The sequence below is a fragment of the Vicugna pacos genome, chromosome 16 (genome assembly GCF_048564905.1).
Source record: "Vicugna pacos chromosome 16, VicPac4, whole genome shotgun sequence".
Taxonomy (NCBI): domain Eukaryota; kingdom Metazoa; phylum Chordata; class Mammalia; order Artiodactyla; family Camelidae; genus Vicugna; species Vicugna pacos.
The window spans coordinates 16,788,942-16,814,768 of NC_133002.1; the positions used below are offsets into that span (position 1 = coordinate 16,788,942).

The window sequence follows — 25,827 nt, forward strand, 5'->3', positions numbered from 1 at the left end:
TGCTTGAATATCCTTCAGTGGCTTCCCCCAGACCAGGTGATCCAAGAAAGAGCAAGGAGGAGGCTGCAGTGTATTTAATAACCCTTAAGTCTCACACCATCCTTTCTGCCTTATTCCGTTCCTTATGATGGAGTCACTAAGTCCAGCCCACATTTAAGGACAAGAAGATTCAGCTCCAACTCTTGAAAGGAAAAGTATCAGAGAATTTGTGGATATGTTTTTAAATCATCACACCACTGAAGTGGATGGTGGGTTCCATTCATGCTAAATTTGCAATGCCTTAGATGTCCAACTGGGAGAGGCCAGCGGGCAGATGAACATACCCCTCGATGGTCACTGCTGACCTCAGCAAGGACAGTGTCTACAGAAGACAGAATTAGAAGCACGGCCACAGAATTAAGGAGGAGATGAAAGACAAAGGAAATGGAGTCGGGCTGCTCCTGAAAACTTAGCCATGAAAGAAGTCAACCGTTAGAGGTCAGATCGAGGATTTTGGTGGCACTTTAAAAACAACAACAAAACAGGAAGTCTAAGAGCATGTCTATAGGTAGAGGGCAAAGAAATCAGCAGAGAGGGACAAGTCAAAACATAAATGAATAGGGGGTGGTTGACAAGTTCTTGCAGAATGCCTTGCCCATTGACTTGGGACAGAGGAGAGAGAAGGAAAACAAGCTTGAAGGGGTGCTATGCAGTGTGGCCCCGCCTCTAGGCCAGGTGGGAACACAGCAACATGTGTTGTGAGGAAGACAGACCCCCGAGGGGAAACACACTCAAGTCAGTTCAGTCGTGGCCAGAGCCTTCCTACCTTCTCTGCTGGTGCTCGAGACCCCTGCTTCTTCTCCTGGCTGCTGCAGGTTGCATCATTTTGACTTACCCGCGTCCCTGTTCCTGTTCCCTAACCTCTGACAGTCCCTGGTCCTCCTCCCTGGGATGGCATCTGATTGGCTGCGGATCTAAGAAGACGACCAGCGTGGCCTCAGAATCTCCTCCACGGAAAGCACCCATCAGCAGCCCTGCAGACCTGGCGTCTCGGGGCTCTGCCTGCGCCCGGTCTGGGGTGCAGTAGGACCCTAGCGACATGGGTGAGGTGGTGAGAGTCCTCTGTACCACGGGGTGTCGCATTGCTCAGTGTGAAACAGGTGAAGCTGGTGGTGCTGTTTCTGCACCAGAACCCTGTTTGGGAGTCTAGATCCTTGATGTGTCAACTTACAGCTCTGCTAAAATTTGTTTTAAGACAATGTTAGTACAAATGTGATGTTAAATACAAATGTAGCTCCCCTCCTGTTATTTATGCCCTCAACAAAATCTGACCAACAGTAGATGAACATTAAACTATGATGATTCATGGAAATGAATAAGCTGATACCAGGAGGTCCCCATTTTAGCAGTTACCATGGTGACCATGGGCATGAATGGCTATTTAAAAGTGCTTTCTTTGAAACATCTTATTAGGTACAAGATATAAAAATTAATGAAATCATGGGGAGACGTCTTATTTTTAAAATTTTAATGAAGAAGGCAATTAAGTCAGAAGTATTTTAGCTACTATTTATAGGGAACCATTTCAGATGAAACACTTTCCTAGGTTCTTTGCTTAAGTTGTCACATTCAATCTTCAAAAAAATCCCTACGAGCTGGGTATTATTTTTTATCATCGGGGCAGCTGAGGAAACTGGGGATCAGAGACGTTACGTAATTTGCTGAAGTTCACACAACTTGTGCTGGAAAACCTGAGATTTGCACAGAACCTCATCTAACTCTGAAGTCCATGCTTCTTCCATTTTCCCACACTGGCTCTCTAATAAATGGTAACTAACTTCAACTACATCACCTCCTACCAGAGAGTGCCCCCAAGGTCATTCACTGTCACGCGACCCTACTTTATTTTCTCCATAGCCCTGATGACCACCTAAAATTTTCTTATGGCTTGCCTATCTGTCCCCTACATTATAAAGTCAGTGAGAGCAGGGTCCTTGTCTGTTTCTTTCCCCCCCGTTCATGGGCACCTAGAATATTATCTGGTATGGAGCAGATAATCAATAAATATTTGCTGAATTAACAAACGAATGAAGAAAATTCAAAGGAAAAGTTAAAGGACCCTGTGGGAGCCCCCCAGCAACAGGTACCTCCTCCCGTGTCCCCTGCCTCTTGTTTGTAGAAAAGCTTTAGCCTCCTAGGCTCCCCCAAGTTCCAAAGAACAGGTTTAATCAGACAAGTGAGAAAACGCAGAAACAAAGGAAAACAGTCAAGCAAGACAGAATAATCACAGTTTAGCCATAAAACAAAGTCAAGGACTTTCAGTTCCTCCTCAAGGGCTATAGATAATGTCCTGAGCCACAGCCTTGAGCGGTTTTGCAGATACTGAGCCCCCACCAGGTCTAACTGCATGCTGACCAGCAGCACTAGACCCCGGGCTGGCTGGAACCAGACGGCTGAGGATTGAGATTCCTGACACATCGCCCCGTTACCTCCCCACCAGCCAACCAGACACTTGTGCATGAGCCCACCATACACCCTGCAGCCCTCACCCCAGTGTAACCTTTAAAAATCTTTCCCTGAAAGCCCTGGGGGTGTGCAGGTCTTTTGAGCCTGAGCTGCCCTTTCGCGCCTGCAAATAAACGCTGCGCTCTCCTTCACCCCCACCCAGTGCCAGCAGAAGGGCTTGGCGAGCGGGCCCAAGTTTGGTTCCATAGCAAAACACTAAAGCAAATGCTTACATAAATACGCATTTTTAAAAGAAAGTATTTGACAACTCCAAGGCAGAATTTAAATCATAACTTTTAAAAAGAAATACCCAAGTGCTTATTCGGGACATACTGTATTTTTCCATGTACTATTTTCAGAAAAGCAGCGAGCAAACTTGCAAGATCATAATTACAAAGACGTGCTTCTGTATCTCTGAAATTGTGCCCAAAGCAATTCCTCTTTATCAGCTCAGGAAACCTTTGTCTGAAAAATAGTAGCAATTATCATTTTTTCCCTGGAGGATGGCCACGGCCAGTTTAACTAAAGGAGGAGGCTTACTAAGATGCAGCTACCCAGCATGAGCCTCAGTGAGCGCCCACATCGTCCAGAACAGCCACCTCTGCCAGTCCTGCAGATGCATCTCCTCTGTCTCTGGGGAGCCAGGGAAGGAGGGTGTGGAATGAGCAACCGGAAGGCCTTTCTTCTATCAGCAAAACCAGTTCAAAGCCAGTAAGTAAACATACGTCCTGAGAATGAATTGCAGAATCCGTCCAGAAAAGGCATCGAAAACCGCTTACTGTGAGGTTACCACTAACGCCTTCCCACATGACTTCTCTGCAAAAAAAGTTTACTGAATTCGTTTTTCTTTTTAATTTATTATAAGACTAAATTTTTAACTTTGATACTGGTACCTGCAGACAAACGAGATCAATGGAATTGACAAACCGAGCATCAGGTACAAGAGTCCTCACCCCTGCTTCTAACACACTGTCTGATTTACTCCTGTATTAGGGTCACTGTTTGCTGCCCCTTCTTGGACATACACTCCAGGGGACACAGGTTGTCTCTGTTTTCTTCACTTGTAAACCCAAGGCACACAAGCCAGTCCATGGTTCGGGGTATTCAGTATAAACAATGAATGAATCAGCAGTTCTGAGCCCAGTGAAGCGCAGAATTAAATCTAAACAGAATTAAGTCTAAATAACCTATGTTACCATGGCTACAATACAGGATGCCATGTTGAGAAGTTGAGAAAGAAAGGCTAATAATGCAAAAACAATAACAAAAATTCCCAAACGGTCACAAAAATGAAAGGGTGCAGGGCGTGCCAATTATTTTATTTTTTTCGGAAAGATACACCAAAAGGTATGTAAGTTGATACACTGAGAGAGACGTTTGAAGCCTATCGTTTAAGATATAAAGATAACAAACAGGGGAATAAAAAACAGACAAGCATATCTTCCAAATAAAAGAGGGGGGAGAGAAAACCAGATCACGTGGGATAAGATACGAATTCACTTCTAGCTGCAGACGAGGGGGCAGGAGCTACTTTGCTTCACCTCCTCCCATGACCTCCGACCCAGACAATACTGGCGGCGGACAGGGAAGAAAAGATCACCGCAGGCTAATTAGGAAAACCGCCAGGGTCTTACACCGCGAACCACAAACACACGTGCCCCCTTCTGCCGAGCCTGCAGGGAGCTGGAGGAACAGGCTTAGAGCTGGGTGTGCCAACGTGGACGTCCTGCAGGACACAGATGACCCCGGAAGGCGGGGTCACCGTCTCCATCGGCACCTTCAGTGCCCGCGGTTGTAGCCACCATATCTGAGCAGTGAGCCGCGGTGGGAGGGGGACGGGCAAGTCCAAGGAGGCCTGGTCCACCCAGCACAGCTGTGCGGAAGACGGGGCGAGAAACCATGGCAACTGGCCATCTACTGTCCGGGGCCTTGGGACCGGAGAACCTGAGCAACCAAAGCTCCCATCCAGGACACAGGCCCACACAGGGGACAACTGCCAGGGGTGCATTAGGGACAAACTGAGCAGCTCAGGGACATGAGGGACACAGGAAAGACAAGGTCCAGATAAAAGTAGGGGAGGAAATCAGCTTGTACATCTCACTGAGCCCGAGGTCATGGATCTGGGTGCCCGTGAGAACGGGAGAGCCCGCGGGGGGCTGAGAGCCCGGACAGCTGTCCACCATGTCCGTCTGGCTCAAATGAAGCAAAAGGAGGGAAGAAAGGCTGAATCCCACACGAAGTATGATAGAAAAAGCCGAAGATGGAGAAGACAAACGTCCGTAGACGATGAAGGCATGTTAGTGGGACAGCTCGTGAAACAGACGCAGACTAGAACCTGGTGTTCTAAACAAGCCAGGAGATGGGAGCTCCGTCCTGAACCCCAGAATGGCCAACTCTGAAGCACTGCTGGGAAAACTACCAGATCTTAAAGATAAAGGGGAAAAAAAAACCCTCTGGGTATCTAGGCAGAACAATCAAGTTGCTTACAAGGGGGGAAAAATCAAATTGTCATCAGACTTTGACAGCAGGCAGGTGGGTAACATATCAAAGCTATTCAAGGAAGAAAACATAAGCCACAGATTTTACAGCCAACCAGCCAGACTGTCAGGTGTAAAGATCATAAACTGTTTCGGACATGGAAGATCTTAGGGAAAATGATTCTGGTGGACACTTTCCGAGGAATCTCTCAGAGAACAATCATCAGCTGAGCAAAATGTGTGCGGAGGTGTCACCATGAGGACTGGCGGTAATCATTAAACATGTATCTACCCAGAAAACTAAGTCAAAAGGGTTCGTATAAGGGTAACAGTAGTGTAAGAGACAGTTACATGTTTTCACGATGTAGATTCAACATAACTATCAAAAAAGTACTAATGAAATTCTAAAGCCGTGATGTGGGAAACATCCTTTGATACGTGGCAGGAAAAAAAGACATTTATGAAGTTACTGTGTGAAAACTTGAAACTTTTATATGGCCCAAAACCCCATCAACAAATTCAGGAGAAGAGAAGCAAGACGGCGGAGTAGAAGGACACTCGTAGCTCACCCTCTCCCGCAAACACACCAAAACCCACATCCACGGACCCACTCAGCCACCCAGAGCACCTGCCGAACTCCAACAGGACATCGCTCACTTTCAAAGGCAAAGACGCCAAAAATCTGGTTCTGCCAATCACTGAATAAATGATTCATTAACTGTCTAAAAAAACCAAATTCAGAAGGCAAGCTGCAAAGCAGATACAAATACGTGCAACACCGCTAATACCACACAGAAAATGGGAAGAGCTGTTTGAATCAATTATACGGTAAATAGTCCTGTTGGGAAAAAAGAAAAAAGCGCAGACGAAACATAAATGGTTATTGTAAACGGACTACACTTCAATACACGACATTCACACAAAGAAAGAAATGTAAATGGTTAAGAGCTATGTGACAGGCTGCTCACACTGAATAATAATTTTTAAATACGGAGTAAAATAGTGACCTATGATGCCTGTCAGACCGGCAGGCATCGACAAGACCAAGGCGAGGGTTAGGAGAATGTTTACCACTGCTGAGGACACAGGGTGTATAAGGAGTTACGCTGGATGCTGGAGACACAAACATGAATGATATAAAAACAATGTTCCCGTCCAGAGAGAACTTATATTTTTAGGGGATTATTAACGGAAGAGGGACTTTCAAGTGAGTACATAATTATTTAAATGCAACTCTGCCATGTGGTACAGTGGAGAAATACAGATGCTTTGAAAGTGTAGAAAAGGTGATGTAGTTGTGGGGGAAGCATTCTCAGCCACTCTAAATTAATCAACTCTTTAGGAAAACAATTGGAAAAATCTTAAATATCCACTTTTAAAAATTGTATTGAAGTGTGGCTGACTTACAATGTTGTGTTAGTTTCAGGTGTACAGCATAGTGATTCAGATACATATATATATTCTTTTTCAGATTCCTTTCCATTATAGGCTATTACAAGAAATTGAACACTGTCCAGTTCCCTGTGCTGGACAGTAGGACCTTGTTGTTTATCTATTTTATATATTGAAGTATGTTAATCCTCACCCCCTAATTTATCTCTCCCCACTACCCCTCTCCCCTTTGGCAACCATAGTTTGTTTTCTATGTCTGTGAGTCTATTTCTGGTTTGTAAATAAGTTCATTTGTATCATTTTTTAAAGATTCTACATAGAAGCAATCTCATATGATATTTATCTTTCTCTGACTTACTCTACTTAATATGATAATCTCCAGGTCCATCCTATTGCTGCAAATGGCATTACTTCATTCTTGTTTTATGGCTGAGTAGTATTCCATTGTGTATAGATAGATAGATAGAAACCACATCTTCTTATCCATTCATCTAGAGATGGACATTTCGTATCCACAGTTTTTGTCTCAGTAATTCTACTCTTTGATGCCAATTCTACCATAATCCATAACTGGGCAAAGATAAACACATAGTGATGTTACCGAAACACTGTTTATAACAGGAGAAAAGGAGAAATAATCCAAACGCCCATCAACAGGATATTGTTCAATGAGAGCACACCCACAGAATTCAGCCCTCGCAGAGCAGCACGAAGGTGTCCCGTGTTGATGTACAGAGATGTATGCTGTTTGCAATTCCTTACACCAGGCAAGAATTCCTCTTTGAAAAGAGAAATTCGGGAAGCAAAGTATTTTTTTAAACCTAAGGGATCCCTAACTTTTCTTGTATTTTGATATCTGGGCTACACGGAGACACACAAGGAATACTTCTGCCAATGGTGATGGAATAAATGTTTTCTTTCTTATCATTAAAAAAGAAAACAAAAAACCAACACACATACACACACACACTCTTTTCTTGATAAATAACTGCATTTAATATTTTAATCTTTCCTTTTAGGTTCTGTTCCTTCGCTCAAAATGCAGGTCACAAATGTGTCCTTCTGCCAAAACCCACTTAGAGTCAACTGAAAAAAACTCCAGTCTTACAGCCCTTATCATCACGGTCTCAAAGCCAGACGCGGCCTGCAACTACCTTTTCATTTGGAACTCTTGTTAAAATGCCAGACTACAACTCCTTTAAAGGAAAGCAAACCCCAGCACATGGGGCTAGGCTTCCTTTATTGCTGCTCACAGTGACTAAGCTCTGCACTTTTAATACAGCTTTCATTTAATCACGACACATCAAAGGGTTCTGTGTTTTTCTCATTACACCTGAATTCAACTTGGTTAGTGTCCTGGCACACTCCTTTTCAGATGAAAATGAGGAAAAGAAATTGAGCAACTGACTTAAAAGCCATAAAGCCACGCAGAAGGAGTGTTGGTCAGCAAAGGAGGAACCTAGCTCTCCTCCACAGAGGCTCAGCGCCAGCGTGCCCGATCCACCTCTCGGGCGAGCCCTGCAAGTCACCTCCAGCAATCATCCGACCTGAGTCACGTCCCCCCGCCTCACACCGCCTCGTAAGAACAGCCTCAGATCTTATTTTAGCCACCTTAGCATAATGAAGCCAATAAAATCTCTGCCATTCTGCAAGGGGAATAAGTTCTCAAACATTAAATAATTTGCCCACAGCCTGTGAGCGTTTCCACCACAGCGTCTTTCCAAACCCTTTGCTATTTCCTACGGGATCAGACAAATACTTGAGTAGAAGATGAGTCGTTCCTGAGTTCAGTTAACACAGTTTAACTCCAAATGCTTATCAGGTGACTCCTTTGTTCAGAAACCACACTAAACACTGTGAATATAAAACTGAGAAAGAGACCAGCCTGGCCCCCAAGAAATCCAGTCTCACAGGGGAAAAACAGCTCACAGACTGCTGTCACGCCGAAACTCTCCCTCCCTGACTCTGAATGAGGAACTGAGTCACCAAAATAGCAAGAGCTCTGACCACGAAATACTGCTTTAACCCAGCGCGTTATCTTCTCACTCTCCTCCCTTAGAAACGTGCCACCATTTCCAAGTGCCCGTCCCTCTTAAAAGGAAGCAGGGCTTCCTGGAGACCAGCTAACTCCAGGTGTGGAGTATGCAGTGAACAAGGGGAGGGAGTCTGGGACGCCACGTGGTGCCCAGAAGCCAAGGCAGCGCCCTAAGACCAGCGGGGCCGTGTCAAAGGAACACAGGGGTCAGCCCGAAGGAGCGCATTTCAGCCTGTTTCGGACAAGTTCAACACCAGCAAAGCATAACGACAGCTATGAACCACACAACGTAAATTAAAACGCACACTGACATGAAAAGAAGAAGGAAAAGACGAGGAAGAGCAAGCCCTTCTGGCTTCTCTTCCTGGAGCTCCCGTCCCACCCGCCTACGAGCAACCTCTCAGTCCTCAAAACCCGTTTATCCATTTGTTCAGCAGGGATTTACTGGGTCTGAGTCCTGCCTGGGAAACGGAGGGCGGTGAGGAAGACAGAGCGGGAACGAGTAACTGGAAGCTTGGGTGTAGACAGGGTCCGGGCTCTGGCTGCACCTCAGAGGAGGGTCTGGCCTCACCTGGGAAAGTCAAGAGGGCCAAAGTCTAGACCCCTCCTTCTCGGCGACGCCTCGGACGGAGCGAGTCCCCTCTCCTCATCTGCTGCTCCTGGGCCGCAAGGGACTTTTAACTCCTGCACACACCACGTCGTCTATGATCACTTTATAAGCTTCTGTATTAGTCAGGATTCTCTAGGTTGCAAGTGACATTAAACTACCCTGAACCAGCTCCACAAAAAAAGAGGGAGGGGTCACGTGCATCCATAAATAAACCATGGAAAGCGCAGGGGTGGACGGGGCCCAAGGACTGGCAAGACCTGGGAACAGCCGCCCTCCATGTCTTTCTGTGTTGCCTTCACTGTCTTGACGTGTGGGTGGGTTCAGGCAGAACCAGGTTCGCGCGATTAATTAATTGCACGAATACCATGGTCCATCGACTCCAAGACACCTGCAAGGACCATCGAAGAAGGAGTGTGAGTCCTGGTTGCTTCATCAACACTTGTGTGGCTGCCTTCAGATGAGATGAGGAAGTGCCAGCCTCAGATTTGCATAGTGGGTGTCACACGTTCAAAAGAAAACCCCAAAGAGAGGACCGCTTGCACGACCACCACCACACGCTACCAGCGGTCCTGACAGCTGAGGGGACGCCGTCTGTGAGAAACCACAAACGACCTGCTCTCAAAAGTGGTTCAAAAGGGGAAGTTTTAGAAATGCCTTAACTGCTTTTCTTCACTTATACTTTCCTTTTTGTAGACGTTCAAAAATGCTATAGGATATAAACTGGTGTCTAAATATGTCTAAACACTCTTTTAATAAGTCTAAAATAGAAAGCGTGCATAATGAAAAAACGTGATAGTTTAATCGGAAGTATTTTTTTCTTTTTTAGTGGAATGCAAAATAATTGTTTTAAAATGGATAGCATCTCTACTACACATAAAATAGATGAACAACAAGGCCCTACTGCAGAGCACAGGGAACTATATTCAATTTCTCGTCATGAGCTCTAAAGGAAAAGAATCTGAAAACACATTTTTAAATGTATGTATATGTATGCGTATAACTGAATCGCTTTGCTATACACCTGAAACTAACACTGTAGAGCAACTACACTTTAATAAAAAATAAGATTTTAAATTAATTAATTAATTATTTTTTTAAAAGGGTGGCACCTTAGATTTTATGAAATTATATTTACTGGGCACTTACCAGGCATTGGAGACATACATCGACCCTGTCGACTAAAATAAATGCGCAGCCTAAAAGCTGAGTTATGTTTTATTTGGCGGGAGGACTTGAGCCAGGATGACAGCCTCTCAGATGGCTCTGAGGCACTGCTCCGAAGAGGCAGGGGAGGAGCTAGGATATACAGGAGCTTTACAACAAAGACCAGGGAGTTGGAACAATAAAAGATTACTACTTAACTAAAGAAAACCAGGCATCTCAAGTTAAAGAATTTAGCGCTTTTCTGTGTACGGGAGGGAGCCAACATTTGGGCTCAGTGAATTCATTCCTTTGACAAGCGCCTCGCTGTCTAGGGCCAGTGTCCTGCCCTTTCTTGTTCTGAGTCCCCTCAGGGTGCACCACTGTGAGTGGCTGCAGAGGCCGGGCTGCGGGCTGGTCTTCACTGGGGGGTGGCGGCAGCGCCTGATGACTTGCTGGCTTCAGCATGCTTTGTTTACTGATACGGTTTGCAGTATCTTTCGTTCACAACCCAAATAAAGACCAGCCTCATGAATTAAAAAAACAAAACAAAACAAAAAAAACCATTAAAAAAACAAAACAAAACAAAAAAAACCAGACTAGGTTCCAGCAGAGTTCATACATCCCTGAGCCCGAGATCCCAGCTCCACTTCAAATAACTCAAAGGCAGGTAGTTATCCTGGCTTCGGACGTGATTGCCCTCGGAAAAACCTCTGTGAACATGGAGTGTGACAGTCTATGATGGTCTCATTCTGGGTCACTGCCAGTCCCTGGGCCAAGGCAAGGCTACTGCAGGGTGAAGGGAGGATGCAGCATTGAACAGACAGAAATCACAGTCGTCCTAAGTAACGTCTGTCTGTCCTGCAAGGTTGTGGACACACAGAAGTAGGCTTCTGGTCTACGTGGGGCCGGGGCCCATCAGGAAAACAGAACTCAGGAGAGGGAGCTCGGTAGAGGCAAATTAATACAGAAACCAGCTCAGAGGTTTCGGGAAGGACTAAAAAGCCGGATGGGGAGGTGAGCCGACCCAGGGATGGGACCGGTGGGACACCTCCCCCAGAGGGACCGGGGAAGGAGGGGGTATGGCCAGAGGCCAGTGTCACCCCGCTGGAGCTGGAACCAGCCCTGAGACATCCAGAAGCCCCCAGCTCCTTTGTCTTACCTCACTTCCCCCTCTCCCAGCCGGAAGCAGTGTTGGGGGAGGGCAGCAGCAGTGAGCCTGAGGGCGAGGAGGCCAATGACCACTGCGTCCGCTAACTCATCTCAGTGTCTCCAGAGCCCAACACAGGCCCAGGCTCCTGCAGACGGAGGTCAACTCAGCATTGAGCGGAACCGAGAATTGCCATGGAAATGCAAGATTAGAGGTCTGAACAGAGCGTTCCCTGGACTAGAGAGAAGAGAATACGGTACCCCACGCAGAGCACACAGGGAAGGGTCACAAACAGCACGGGGAAGGAAAAGCTCAAGAAATAACGAGCAGAGATTTGTGGAGAAATAAAAGGGTGAGAGAGCTGGCCAGGCAGAGGCTTGGAGGCAGGCACGCGAAAGGGGGGCAAGGAAGGACAGGACTCAAAGTCAGACTCCATGCAGCGCTTTTCAGTTTCTCTCAAGGCGGCTATACAGCTTCCCCCTTTTGTGACTTACATCACTGGATTAAACTAACCTATGTCCTGAGAGCAAAGCATTCTTTTCTTCTTTTAACGGAAGTACTGGGGACTGAACCCAGGACCTCGTGCCTGCTAAGCACGTGCTCTGCCCCTGAGCTACACTCACTCCTCATCAAAGCATTCTTGAATTCCCAGAATCAAACCTACTTGGAAAAGTTTATTACGCTCTGAATTCTGCTGAATTCATTTTGCTGTCTTATTGCGGGTATTCGCACGTATCCATATGTACTCTTGGTCTCTGGTTTACTTTTGTGGGCGTCTATCCTTCCTTTTCAGGGTCTTTTTTTTTTAACTTTGTGAAATTAACATTCTGGGTTTTATTTTCTGACATATTTTAATAGCATGGGTGTTGTCACCATCAACCTCTGATAATTCAGCACTTGTGACTGTGGAATTTTTACGCAACCTCTTTCTTGTCACCCACTTTTCGGCTGGTTACCACCCCACCATGTCCATCCCGGGGACCCCCCCATTCCCCACCACTACAAAACCCATATTCACTACATTGAGCTGAACTCTCGCCTCTTGGATTTTTCAGATAAAGTACAAGAAGACCCCTCCCCCACTCCCATCCCACGTAATTCCTCTTCCCCTTTCATTTCAGTTTCCTCTTTCGGCAAGTCTTCCCCGATAGCCTCCACCCTAAACCCCGTCTGGGCCTGTTATCCTCACCGGCCTGTCTCCCCACCCAGACCTCCAGCTTAAAGACTGTGTGTCTCATCCATCACTGTGGTCTCAGCACGGGCACACGGTAAGTACTTACTATGTCGTAATTAGGAGCGGGTTATAAACTCGCACCTTGAGGGAGGGTACAGCTCAAGTGGTGGGGCACACGCTCAACAAGCATGAGGGCCTGCCGGGGTTCAGTCCCCAGCACCTCCTCTAAGAGTGAAGAAAGCAGCCTAATTACCTCCCTCCTGCAAAAAAATTAAAAAATAAATAAACTCGCATCTTAGAAACAACAGAAGGAAGAAAAAAATTAAGTCAGCAAACTGCAGTCTGTGGGTCAAATCTGGGCAAATGAATGGACCACATTCATTTATATTGTCTACAGCTGCCTTCAAACTATAGGCGCTGAGTTGTCGTGAGAGACCGTACGACCCAAAAACCCTAAACTATTTACTGCTGGCTCTTTGTAGGAAAAGTGTTTAGGCCCCTGGTTTGGAATCTCCACTCACACGCAGACTCCACTAAAGCATGGGCTTTTAAAAAATGCATCAAAACAAGGAACACCGCAGAAAAGGCTGAAGAGACGAGTTATTACCGCTGGAAGAGGGTGGGCGGCATGGTCTGTCTTCTGTTCCTGTGACGACACGCACTGGACGGCATGAGTGCTCTCGGCTCCAAGCCCACTCCACCCCGTAATCAAGTTCCTCTAACACCTTCAGGAACACTCATGACGCTACCACTACGTTTATCTTCCAGGTGTTGCTTCACGTACAACAGGGGATGGTCATCAACTTGAGAGACTGCATGACCCGGTCGAGAGCCTGAGGGGGGCCGGCGGGTGAAGAGTCCACCCCTCAGTTGCTCTGGCCAACACCGAAATCAACACTTAAGTCAAGTACTGATTCAGCAGGGGCTAGAAATCTGCATGTTTATATGAAGGGTCTTGATTATTACAGTGTTGTCAATCAACAAATACAGGTATTTATCTCAGGATCTGGGGGCCAGCTGGTTGTTTTGATGATAGAATTCAGGATTTCTGTTCAACAAAGATACCCAACAACACAGTGGATAGACACATTATCTATCAGGAGAAGCCATTTGCCTTGTCTAAAAATCAACAAGTAGCTAATGTCTAAAATATTCTAATCAGAAATCCCAACAGAAAAATAGGGGAAGAGCATGAACAGGCAATCTATTTTAAAGGAAACTCAGCAAGGTAACAAGCATCTGTAAAGATATTCTCAAACTTGGTAGTAACCAGAGAAATGTAAATGAAAGGAGTAAGAAGGCTAAAAATTACAAACGGACAATGCCAAGTGTTTGCAGACATAAGGGCGTTTGGAATGGTCTCCTATGCGCTGCTGGGGACATGTGGGATGGTGCAGCCACTCTGAAGAGCAGTTGGTGGTACTTGGTTCTACTAAGCATTGGTATACACGATGACCAGGCAATCCTGCTCCTAGTCTCAGTCCTAAAGAGACTCACATAAGTCCACATGGGACAGGGACAGGTGGGTCATTCAGCATTGTTCGTAGTGTCTGGGCACAGGAATGGACGCGGGTGTCTGTCTCCAGGAAAGAGGTGGGCGAGACGTAGTGGATACACAAGCCAGACAGTCACACAGCAAGAGGGATGAGTCATGAAAACATGGTGGTGAGCAAGAACTCTAAAGCTACAACATGACACCATTGACGTACATTAAAAATACATGCACACAACGCAGTCCACATTCTTAAGAATACATACAACAGAAGCACGTGTATTCAGCACATTAGAATAGTTGGCTCTGGGGAGAAGAGAATGAGTGGGGGACACAGAAGAAAAAGGAATGAATGAATAAGTGAACCAGTGAAAGCGTGAATAAGCAAACAAAACAGCAGGGGTGGCTTGTAGGGACCAGTGATGACAAAGTGCTAAGAACAAGAATGTGATTAATTCAATTTCCCACACCTGGGGTCTAAGAAACACGAGGAGAGGGAGGAAACAGGTCTACAACAAGACACAGCCTGCAGAGTTGGAAAAGAAAAGGTTGGACAATCTGAATCCACATGCAGGTTCAATGACCTCGAAAAGCCTTTCAGACGAAAACACTGATTTAGACCATCTGCCACCTGGGAAGTCGGAGCTCAGACCTGAGCCATTCACGTCTGCCTGGGATTCACATACGCATCCTCAGCACAGAGCCAACATCCGCGCCGCGGTGAGAGGGATGGGGAGAGCATGAAGAAGAGGTGGCTTCCTGCGTCCCTGCAGGTGCCCCTTCACGGCCACTAACAGGCACAAAGGAAGCATGTCCCCCGCTGGGGACATCACTGTGATCGGCTTTCCGGTCCTCAGTGAATTCTCAATCTTGAGGGAGATTAAACTCAGACACAGGGTGAAGCAATCAAAACCATCGGCCACGGCCGCAGCCATGGAAAAGGAGTAAGAGATGAAATGCCACCTGAACGGAGCCACGACCAGAGTTTGGGAGGCAGAGCCTGATGTGGGCGGGGTGGCCAGAATGTCCTGTGGAAAAGGCGTACATGACACTGCGGTCCACCGTGTTCACCATAAGCCACCAATTGCCCTACAGTGACCAGAGACCAACTAGAGAACTTATCATCTGAAACAGCTGCCACCCGCGCCCCTCAGAGCTGCTTGGCACACATCACACCTTGACGTCTTCCAACGTCAGGACACAGTTCCACGTCCATCACTGCATGTTAGTCCTCAGACAACACTGATCCCTCCCCAGAGAGGGAAAAAACACCCGGTGATCTGGCTGGGAGCGGTCATTCCCAGGGGCGGTGTCCATCTTTCTCTGTGGAAAACAGGGGGGACACTTTACAAAAAAGGGTTAACACAGCAGGCTTGAGATGGCTCCTCTTAAGAAGCCCTGCCCGCCGGGCTGGCCCTTGGCTGGGCTCCGGGAACCTGGCTTTTGGGTCCTGACATTTGCAGAGCTGATAAGAGAGGCTCTTACCGCTCCTAAATTGTTCGTACAAACACTGCGGTTTGGGTGGAACACCTGCTTCCCTGCTGGGAGCCCGGAGTTTGGGTTGGGGCCAGGCCGAGGGCACCGCCAGGACCAGCCCCCAGAAAACAGCCTGGGCGCCGCGTCTCCCGCGAGCTTCCGGGTGGCCAGCACTCCCCCGCATCCCCGTCCGGGGAGGACTCTCGGAAGCCCGCGCCCGGCCCCCCGGCCTTGGCCCCGTGGGCTCTTCCCTTGCCGATCCCGCTTTGCGTCCTTCCCCTGTGAGACACCACAGCCCTGAGGATGACAACACGCTCCTGTCAGACCTCCTGGTGAAGCACTGAATCTGGGGTGGACTTGGGGACCCGACACAGAAATAAATTCGAGATAAAAGATAATACTGGAGGTCAGACCAAGATCATGGGCGAGATACCCACTTCCGCCTTCCGGGCACCCGAAAGTCCTTTGGAGAGGCAGAAGTATTTTTAAACCACTAAATCAGTAACAGGCCTGAGAAACGGAAACAGTGCCAGCTAAACATCTAAGACGTTTCTGGAAGGTGGAGAGTTCTCAGGGACAGGTGAGCACACCACGGCCCCACACAGCTTGGGAGGAGGCTGTGGTGCAGGGGGACATGGTAACCGGTTTCAGGCTTCAAATCAGCAGAAAGAGGGGCGGGATGGAATCTGACAAGAAGTGGGGACCCGCAGTGGGCTGGCCAGGGCTTGGGGACCCCTCCCAACATACACTGAGCAGACACAACACGCACCCCCTGTCCTGGTCCTACACCCCAGTCCGCAGCATGTCCAGCAACCACCAGAGGCAGCAAAGAGACCAGGAATCAGGAATCCTCAAACTCCAGGATGAGCAGACGAAGGAGGATTCCCCAAGTTTTTACTCAACGTCATGAAATGGGCACAGCGAAGCAACAGGAGAACATCCATCCAAGGGCACAGTTAATGGAGCCATAGAGGGAGTTATCAGATGTCCTCAGAAAGACGTGAGGGGACACTACCCGTGAAAAGCAAGAGCCAACAGACGGGTGAGGATTTCCACTCTATACTGTGAAATTAAAAAGTGGGGTTGTGGGAGGGAGGGTATATAGCTCAGAAGTAGAGCGCATGCTCGGCATGCATGAGGTCCCGGGTTCAATTCCCAGTGCTTCCATTAAAAAAAAATATATATATATATATATATGCTCTTCTAAAAAATTTAAAAAGGAAACCTGTGTGATCTTAGACACTTTAAAAAAATAATAAAAAAGTAGAGTCAAGAGCACATATAGAATAATGCTACTATTTGTGAAAAAAAAAAAGGAGGAATTAAGCCTCTAATTCACATTTGCTTGTATTTGCCAAGAAAGACTGGAGGCACATACAAGAAACTAGTGACAGTGGCCCTGCGTGTGGGGGAGGGAGAGCTGGGGGTGGGGGGGTCCTTCACTTGCAGCTTTTCATACAGTCTACTGTTTGAACACTGAATATCTTACCTATTCCAAAAATTAAATTTACAAAAGTAGAAACCTTGAAAATTAAATGTATGTTTTTTTAAAGCACATAAAAACACTCAACGGATGGGCTGAGGAGTTGGCTGGAATCCCCCAGAATGTTGCTCATATTGATAGGACATGTGAGAGAAAAGTCAAGAAACGTGAAGGATAACTTAAGGAATCCTAATATCCATCAAACAGTAATTCCAGAAGGAGAAAAATAAAGAAAATGGAGGAAGCAAGGAAGTACTCAAACCCCCCCAGTGCAAAGCTTTAGAATGAAAGGGACCACCGAGGGCTGAGCAGGAAGAATAAAGGAGGACCCCCCCACCCCGGACAGGCAGGGGTGAAATTTCGGCACACGAGGGAAAGAGGAAAATCTAAACAGGTCAACCACAGAGAAGTGGGAGTCCGGCTGCAGAGACCTCATACCAACTACACTCATGCCAGCTGATAATGGAGAATTATCTTCAAAATTCAGAGATTTTAACCCAGACTCCTCTACCCAGTCAAGAGTCTTCATGTGGAAAACAAAACTTTTATATATTTTTAAACATGTGAGGGCTTAGAAAGTTTACCACCCACAGAATTACAGGGGTAAAAAATACAGTTACTTAAGGACTTGCTGAATCAAAACAAAGATGAATCCAAAACGGAGGAAAACGAGAGATCAAGCAACCGACGATGAGCAAACAATCAGTAAAACCTAAAACTGTCAATGTGTCATGTGCAAAACCCCCAAACCTCATATGCACGGATTATCCTTGAACGTCAAGGGAAAAAAATTTAGATGTGTGAAAACTTAAAGATTCCGAAGGAGCTCAATTTCACGTATCATCAGAGAAATCCAAAGTAAAACCAGAGTGTGATACCCACCAGAATGACTAAAATAAAAAAGGACAGAAATTGCCAAGAGTTGGCAAGGACGTGCAGCAACCACACATGCTTCTCAGTGCAGAAGTGGATGCAACCACTGTTGGAAACTGTTTGGCAAGATCTGCTAAAACCGAGCATATGCACACCCTATGACCAAGCAATTCCTCTCCTAGGCAGCTACTCAACAGAAATGCACACACCCACTCAGCCAAACACGCAGACCGGGAGCTTCACCGCAGTGCTATTCATGACGGCCCCCAACTGCCAACCACCCAAGGGCCAGTCAAGGTGGAATGGACATCCACGCCGTGACACGTACAACAGTGGAACATATACAGCACTGGGAATGGGCAAGCCACAAACACACTCACGAATGTGTGCAAGGGGGGAGGGCACAGCTCAGGACTAGAGCACGTGCTTAGCATGCACCAGGTCCGGGGTTCCATCCCCAGTGCCTCCTCTAAAAATAAATAAATAAATAAATAAACCTAACCCCCCCCCAAAAGGACATGCACAAAATAAAGGCATTTTCAGGTATTACAAAAGCAGAAAATGTATCAACACCAATAGAACTTCTTAAAGAATGTACTTTAGGGAGAAAGAAAGAGAGACAAAGAAGAGTACCTGTGATCAAGAAGGAGTGAAGAGGGAAGAAAATGGTAAACAGGTAGATAAATCGAGCAAATACTGACCTGGAAAACAACAATAATAGCAAGAGCAATAATGTCTAATTTGAAGTTTAAAGTGAAAATAGAGCTGAGGCCAAACGAGAGGTGATGGGAATTAGAAGCCCTGGCCTGGACCAGGACGAGGACAGACTGGTCACATGAATGATCTAATCTTTTGCTTCAAAAGGCTAGAACTTGGGTAAAATAAACTCAAATGATGTAGAGAGAAAAAGAACAGAAATTAATGACACAGAAAAATAAAAATCAATAGGATTGATCAATAAATCCAAAATCTAGTTCTTTGAAAAGACTAAGAAAAAAAGGAAGCCTTAAGCAAGTCTGACCAGTTAAAAAAGGGAAGAGGCGCACACACACACACAAGTGTGAACAAGAAGGAAAGCAGACCACAGATGTGGAAGACTTTATTTTCCTGCGACAGAATACTATGTACTACATTATGCTAATGTATATTAAATTTCAATAATGTTAATGATTTTCTAGGAAGATATAAAGTATTAGATTGACTTTGAAGAAATAGAGAGAACAGTCAATGATCACGGAAAAAATGAAAACATAATTAAATACTGACCGATTTCTTAAAAAATAAAAAAAACACCGCCAGCAGCCCAGGCGGTCTGCAGTCAGATTTCTGCCAAACTTCAAGGAACAGAGCGTTCTTATGCTCCAGAGCATAGAAAATGATGGAAAGCACCCCCATAATCAGTGGAGACAGCAAAACCTTGATTATGAACTCAGACAAAAATGGGAGGGTGAAGAAATATATACCAGTCTCACTTGTAAATACAGGTGCAAAAACGCTAAATGAAATGTTAGCTAATTGAATCTATCAGACAACCCGAACATACATTTTAACTCATCCCAGGATTTTAGAGACAGAAAGCCAGCAGTATAATCACCAATGTTTAAGAAGAAAACTGCCTGGTCCTATCAGTATATACTATACAAACTAATGGGGTGGGGAGGAATCAACAAAATGGAGACAATCTAATAAAGAAGATATTTAGTGAAGCTATACTGGGGAGCATTCCCCTAAAGCCAAGCCCAAGATAAAAATGTCCTATTTAACCTAAATAGTCAGCACTGTGGAGAGGGGGGTCCGTAGAAAACAAAATATAAGAAGTGCAAACGTTAGAAAGAGACGTCTGTCATTTCTTCACAGAAGAGATTTGTCTACGTACAAATCAACTGAAAACCACTGAAACGGGCAGAGTTCAGGCTGGAGGGTCCGCTCCGACCCAGTCTGGGGCACCAAATTAAACTCGCTTTGGGAGTTCATCCCGCAAAGCCATTTCTGTACAGTAAGGCATCAGGCCCCACAGGCTTTGCTCCCCACGCCCCGCCTCCCTCATCTTAAACGAAACAACAGCTCGTTTGAAACAAGATTAACAAAAACCTTCTGAACCCAAAATTTGCTCGGAAGGGTCGAGTTGTGACGACTCAACGCCACTTTATCTGCCGCCTGCAGCGACCGCAGTCGCTCAAGGATGTCAACCCGTCCGGGGACGCTTCCGATAGAGGGCAAGGGAGAGCAGCCTCACCGGAACGCGTCCTTCACCGCACACCGCTTATTATATAAACTTACCTGCCGGCAAACGGAGCTCCCACAAAAGAAAAATAAGACATTCGGGGTCCAACTTCCTTTAAAAAAGAAAAAAGAAAGAAAAGCATATGTAACTAATGCTGCTCCCAGGATGCGCGGGCAGGAGGAGGCGTCCCCGCTGCGCTCCTGACAGGCTGCGCATCCCGGGCCACCAGGCATCCAAACGGTGCCCGGGCTCCAGGTGCGCCCCGCGGGCGCCGCGCCAGCGCGGCCGTGCCCACGGCTCCGCGGGGCCGGCTTCCGCGGGCCGCTCGGACCCCGCCACGCAGCACCCGGGACAACTCCCGCGGGGCTGCCCCGCGCCGGGCCGGGGCGCCGCTGGGGCCCAGTGTCCGCAGCACCGGCCTCCGTCCTGGGCTCCTGGACACCGTCGGCCGGAGGGGAGGCCGGCCACCTGCCGCGCCACCTGCCACACGGGTCCCGCCGCCCGGGCGGGGCGCGGCGGGCGGACGGCAGGACGCCGCCTCCGGGAGGGGCAGCCCCGCGCCCCGCGCCGGGACCCCGCACCCCGGACCGGGACTCGGACTCGGATCCGGACCCGCACTCCGCGCGTGCGCGCCCGCCCGCCGCGCGAAGACAACGCGGCTGAGGCGCCAGGAGCGGGCGGCCGGCGCGGCCGCTGCTCACCTGCCGGCTCCTCAGCCCGCAGCCGCCGCCGCTCCCGCGCTCCCTCCCGGGCGCGCCGAGGGACACGGCCACCGAGCGGCGCCCCCCGAGCCGCGGGCAGGGGGCGCGCGCGGGCGGCGCGGGGCAGCCTGGGAGATGTGGTCCGGCCGCCCTGCGCTGCCCTCCGCCCGCCGAGCTCGGCCCGGTACGCGACCCGCAGCTCCAGCGTCGCCTGGGGACCCGGTGCAAACGCAAACCCTCCCTCCCACCGAGGCTCCGCAGGATTTGCTGCGTTACAAAAAAAACCCCAAAAAACAACAAACGAGGGTGGGGCCCAGCAATCTGCATTTTGCAAGCCCTTGAAATGAATCTGAAGTTCCCTCAAGTTTGAGAACAACCGCTCTACAACCCCCGGCCAGGGACCTCCTCACACCCGTGGCATCACACACACACACACACACACACACACACGCACACAGGTGCACACATGCCCGGCTGTGTGCCCGGTGGCACCGCTGGCTCAGACCCCTGTCACCCCGGCAATCACGTCCGGACGCCCACCAGCACCTCGTCTTGGATGTCACTGAGACGCGGGGACTCCACCGGGACCACACCGGACTCAGGGTCCTCGCTGCCCTCAACCTGGTTCTCCTCCAGCGCGCCTGTGTGCGCTGCATGTATCCACACTGAAGTCACCTAAGACCTAGTGGGACCTGCAGAGGGGGAACGACAGGACCCTGAGTCGTACTTGAGGGAGGGAGGACGGAATCAGGAGGGAGGAATGGAGCAGGGCGGGGAACCAGCCCTTCAGGATGGGGGGCCGGGGAGAGTAAGGACAGGTGTGCACTGTGCAGGTGTACGGGGTTCCGTGGAAGTGTAGTTGAGGCAGGGTTGTTTAAGGATGTTTAAGTGGTTATGAGAAGAATCCAGTTGCATGGGAGCTGCGGACTACATAGGGGAAAAAACGTATCTCACACTGTATGACTCTGGAGAAGTTGTATATATGGGGGGCCACAGCACAGGGAAGGTGGAGTCCCAGGTGCCAGTAGTGGGACAAGCTTGGACTAGAGGTTCTCAGGGGCCATCCGGCCCCCACCGCAACCCAGGAGAACTAGGCGATGTCGGGAGATGTGGCTGTCATACTGGGGATGCCACCACCACCTGGTGGGTAGAGGCCAGGGGTGCTGTTATGCATCCTGCAAAGCCCAGGACACACACACACCCAAATGCCAACAATGGAGCAGCCCCCAGGAGCAGCAGCAACCCTCTGTTGTAGGAGGAGAGAAGGAGGAAGAGGGGTGAAGGTCTGGTTTGGTGGAGGAAACTCAAAGGGGTTCTCTCTGGAAAGGAAGAGAGGAGGTAGTGAGGACAGCAGGTGTGTGTATGTGTGTATGTGAGTGATGCTGGATCATGGGTCTAAACAGGCAAGAAGACAAGTAGGAGGCAGAGCACCAAATGGTTGGGAGTCCCGAGTCCAGCAGACTGGGAGTTTTGAGGCAGGCCAGAGATCTATTTATCTTACTGGAGTAACTGGGATGAAGAGGGAAGGGCGGGTTGTGGGCAGAAGTTCCAGGGGATGCTACGTCAGGTTGAGAAGGGTTTGGGAGATGGGTTTGCAGAGGGGTGAGGAAGGAAAGGGGAGGGTCTGCAGGAGGGGAGGGGGGAGAACTAGATCAAGAGGGAGAAATATAGAGCATGGGGAGCGGGGACATAAGGGTGAGCTAGTGTCTTACGTCTTGGGAGTTGACTGATGTAAACAGGCATGCAAAAATGAAGACTGAGCCTCCAGACCAGAGAATTTGCCTCACCTGACAGGTGAGACATCCCTCCTGGCATTGTAGTCTGGGCAAATCCTGTGACAGCAGAGTTCCTACTCCCGGAATGATGCCTCAGTTACAGTAAATTTCTAATAAAAAGTCTAATTCAGGGGTGGGGGGTATAACTCACTGGTGGAGTGCATCCTTAGCATTCTCAAGGCCCCGGGTTTGTTCCCCAGTACCTCCATTAAAATAAATAAATAAACCTAATTATCTACCCCCCCAAATTCCTAAAATCAAAAATAAATTGATGACAAATCATGCACATGAGAGAGGCAAACTTTAAAATTCTTTTTAATTTTTTCAAAAATTAAAAAAAATCTAATTCATTCCTGGAATAAGCTTACTATCATATGTTTAAAATATCAGGGCCCAATTCTGTTTGCTAATACTTTATTTAAGATTTTTACATTGATATTCAAAAGTGAGAGTGGGCTATAATTTTCTTTTTGAATGTCTAATATTGTTTGGTTTTCAGAATTCAGGTGGTGCTCACGTCATAAAACATTTGAAAGCTTTTGTTCTTTGCTTCTTCTCTGGAACAACTGAATCAGCGTTCAATTTTCTGTCCTCTGCAATTTGATCATCGTCCAGGTGAAAACGTCTGGCCTGATACTTTCCTCGGGGAGAATGACTTTTTGACAACCCTCTTTATTTCTTTTGTGGTAATTTCACAATTTAAACTTGTAAAACTACTGTAGAGTCAATTTTGATAGATTGTATTTCCCTTAAAACCAGTTATCCAGTTCATCCAAGTTTTCAAGTGCATTTCCATAAAGGGGAGCAATGCAGTCTCTTGGGGGCTTTTTGCCTTCCCCCTAATTCCTTATTTTGTATATTTTTGCTTTCTTGATTATGTCACAGTTTAACATTGCGTTTTTCTCTTCAAAGAATTGGACCTTAGATTTATTCTTTACCATTTCTGTTTTACCACTGCGGCTGTCATTTCCTAGTTCGTTAATTTCTGCTTCTATCTTTATTAGTTTCTATTTCTCTGCTTTCCTTGGGTGTAATTTTTCGATTCTTTCTGTAAATGTGAGTGTTTAAGGTCGAGGCTCAGCCTTTAGACGCGGATGCGTGCTACTTTAGACACAGCCTGTAAATTCTGGTGTTTATTACATCCGTAATTGCTATTTTGTAAATATTTTTCAACTTTAGTTTTGACTTGTCTTTTTGTAGAATTTCTTTTCAGATTTTATATTATTGGAGTGTAGTTGACTTACAGTGTTAGTTTCAGGTGTACAGCAAAGTGATTCATTTATACATATATATACCTTTTTTTACCTTGTACATTTTTTTCACTCTTTTCCATTATACCTATTACAAGAAACTGAATATATTTTCCTGTGCTGGGCACTAGGTCCTTGTTTATCTATTTTATATATAGTAGTGTGTATTTCCTAATCCTAAACTCCTAATTTACCCTCGCTCCCTTTTCCCTCTTGGTAGCCATAGATTTTCTTGTTCATGAGTCTATTGTAGAATGTTTTTTTAACTGAAGTGTAATTGACTTGCAATATTATATTAGTTTCAGGTGTACAACACAGTGATTCAATATTTTTATATATTACAAAATGACCACCACTGATGCAGAGTTTTTCAACTTCAGGAGAGTGTGAGAGTTTTTAAAATCCCGGGTGTTAGGGTCTTTTGTTTCTGATTTTCTTATTAATGTTTATTTTATTTCATTGTGAACACTGATTAGAAATAAATGTTGTCTCTACTACTTCGTATTTTTATAAATATTTGAGTTTTCTTTATGGTCTCAATGGGGTCAATTTTCGTGAATGTTTTATGGGCAGTCATCCAAACTGGGATGCCATGGGTCTGAAAGAGGGTGATGCTAATACGATGCTGGGACTTGCACTGTAAACTGAGATTATCGCTGGGAAAGGGGAGGTGTGGTCACCCTAACTCGGGGTGCTCACCTTTTGACTGTTGAGTCTGGAGTTTCTCTTTGCAGGCTTATTTCAGCTGGATGGACAGCCTTGCTACTTCCCCGTCCAGCACAGTTACTGCTCCCTGCACTGGCCCTGGGGGGCCGCCGTCCAGACATGTGTTAGCTGGTATATTAAGGGACTGCAAGCCACGTCACCAAAGCACAGCCTAGCTTAGCTCAGTTCCCTGTCCGTCCACCTCCCTGAACGGACTGCTGCACAAACCATGGGGATGCGTTTATGGTGTTATATTTAATAAAAATGCCTGTCAGATTTCTACTTTGAGAAATATTCCCTTCATAAATATTAGGCCACAAAGGAAAAAAATCTCAAAAAATTCCAAAATCAACAATCACACTGACCCCAATGCAATAAAATTAGAAATTAACCACAACATGATGTTATAAATTACTCAAGTCATGGAGGAAAGAGGAGATGAACATTGAAATTACCTACTCTCTCCAGAAATAACTTTCAACATGAGAGTTATCTGGCAAAGCCTGGGCGAGGTTGACAAAGGAGGACTTGGGAAAATTTATCACCATACGTGAATTTATTTGAAAACAAGAAAAACAAGCACTAAAAATAAAGGAGTCAAGTTTTCAACTCTAGAAGCTAGAAGAATATACATGGGAGGACATGATTTTAAAAAGTAAAGGCAGAAAATGTTTGACCTGGTCAATAAAACAAGTTCTGGGATGGGGAGGGTATAGTTCTGTGGTACAGCGTGTGCTTAGCATGCACGAGGTCCTGGGTTCAATCCCCAGTACCTCCATTTTTAAAAAAATTAAATAAATAAACCTAATTACCCCCCTCCCAAAAGAGATTGCTCCTACACAAAGACATATAAAAAGAGCAAACACTGGCGAGCTCACACCTACGTTGTTTCTGCCAAGCCACTAGAGAAAGACATCCCTCCACACTCTGCTGTCTCACTTCTGAATTCAAGGTCTCAGCCCGAAGTCTCAGCCTTTCCTAGAAACCCTATTGTATTTCTCTCCCTCTTCCCAAAAGCTATGTCCTTCCTCCTCTTTCCTCAAACCTCCAGCACGTCCTTCCCCTTCCTCGGCCTCCACTGCTGGCCTTGCTGAGACAGGGATGCGTATGAAAAGGACCCCTCACTGCCCAGCACAGCCACAGCCCCCCACCGCCTCACACCTGCATCCAGATGGGCCTCCCCTCCTGCCGGGATGGACCACCGTCCTGGCTCCCACCATCTGCTGACGGCTCGTCAGCTTCCTCTTCTTCCTTGGTCCATGCCCAGCAGCACATTCACTTCATAATATTTCCCCCGTCTGATAAGTATTCTTATAACCCCCCTCCCTCCAGCTACTCTCCCCTTTGTTCATTTCCATTTCCAGAGAAATTCCTCCAAAGGGGAAT

The 25,827-nt window shown here is 47.1% G+C and overlaps 1 protein-coding gene across 4 annotated transcripts in view; it reads right to left on the minus strand.

Moving 5' to 3' along the window:
- The window catches only part of SPECC1 (sperm antigen with calponin homology and coiled-coil domains 1), a 190,029-nt gene extending 169,229 nt beyond the window's left edge, over nucleotides 1-20,800 (minus strand). For 2 of the 4 annotated variants that reach the window (XM_072938472.1, XM_072938480.1), the window contains exons 1-2: nucleotides 20,712-20,800; nucleotides 20,067-20,122 (exon numbers count right to left, since the gene is read on the minus strand). In XM_072938472.1, the coding sequence (XP_072794573.1) occupies nucleotides 20,067-20,107 (41 nt within the window). In that variant the 5' untranslated portion in view covers nucleotides 20,108-20,122; nucleotides 20,712-20,800. Of the gene's footprint in view, nucleotides 1-8,959; nucleotides 10,092-20,066; nucleotides 20,123-20,711 lie in introns of those variants that run through there. The other 2 variants (XM_072938474.1, XM_072938473.1) reach the window with 2 other exon arrangements.
- Nucleotides 20,801-25,827: the final 5,027 nt, after the last annotated feature.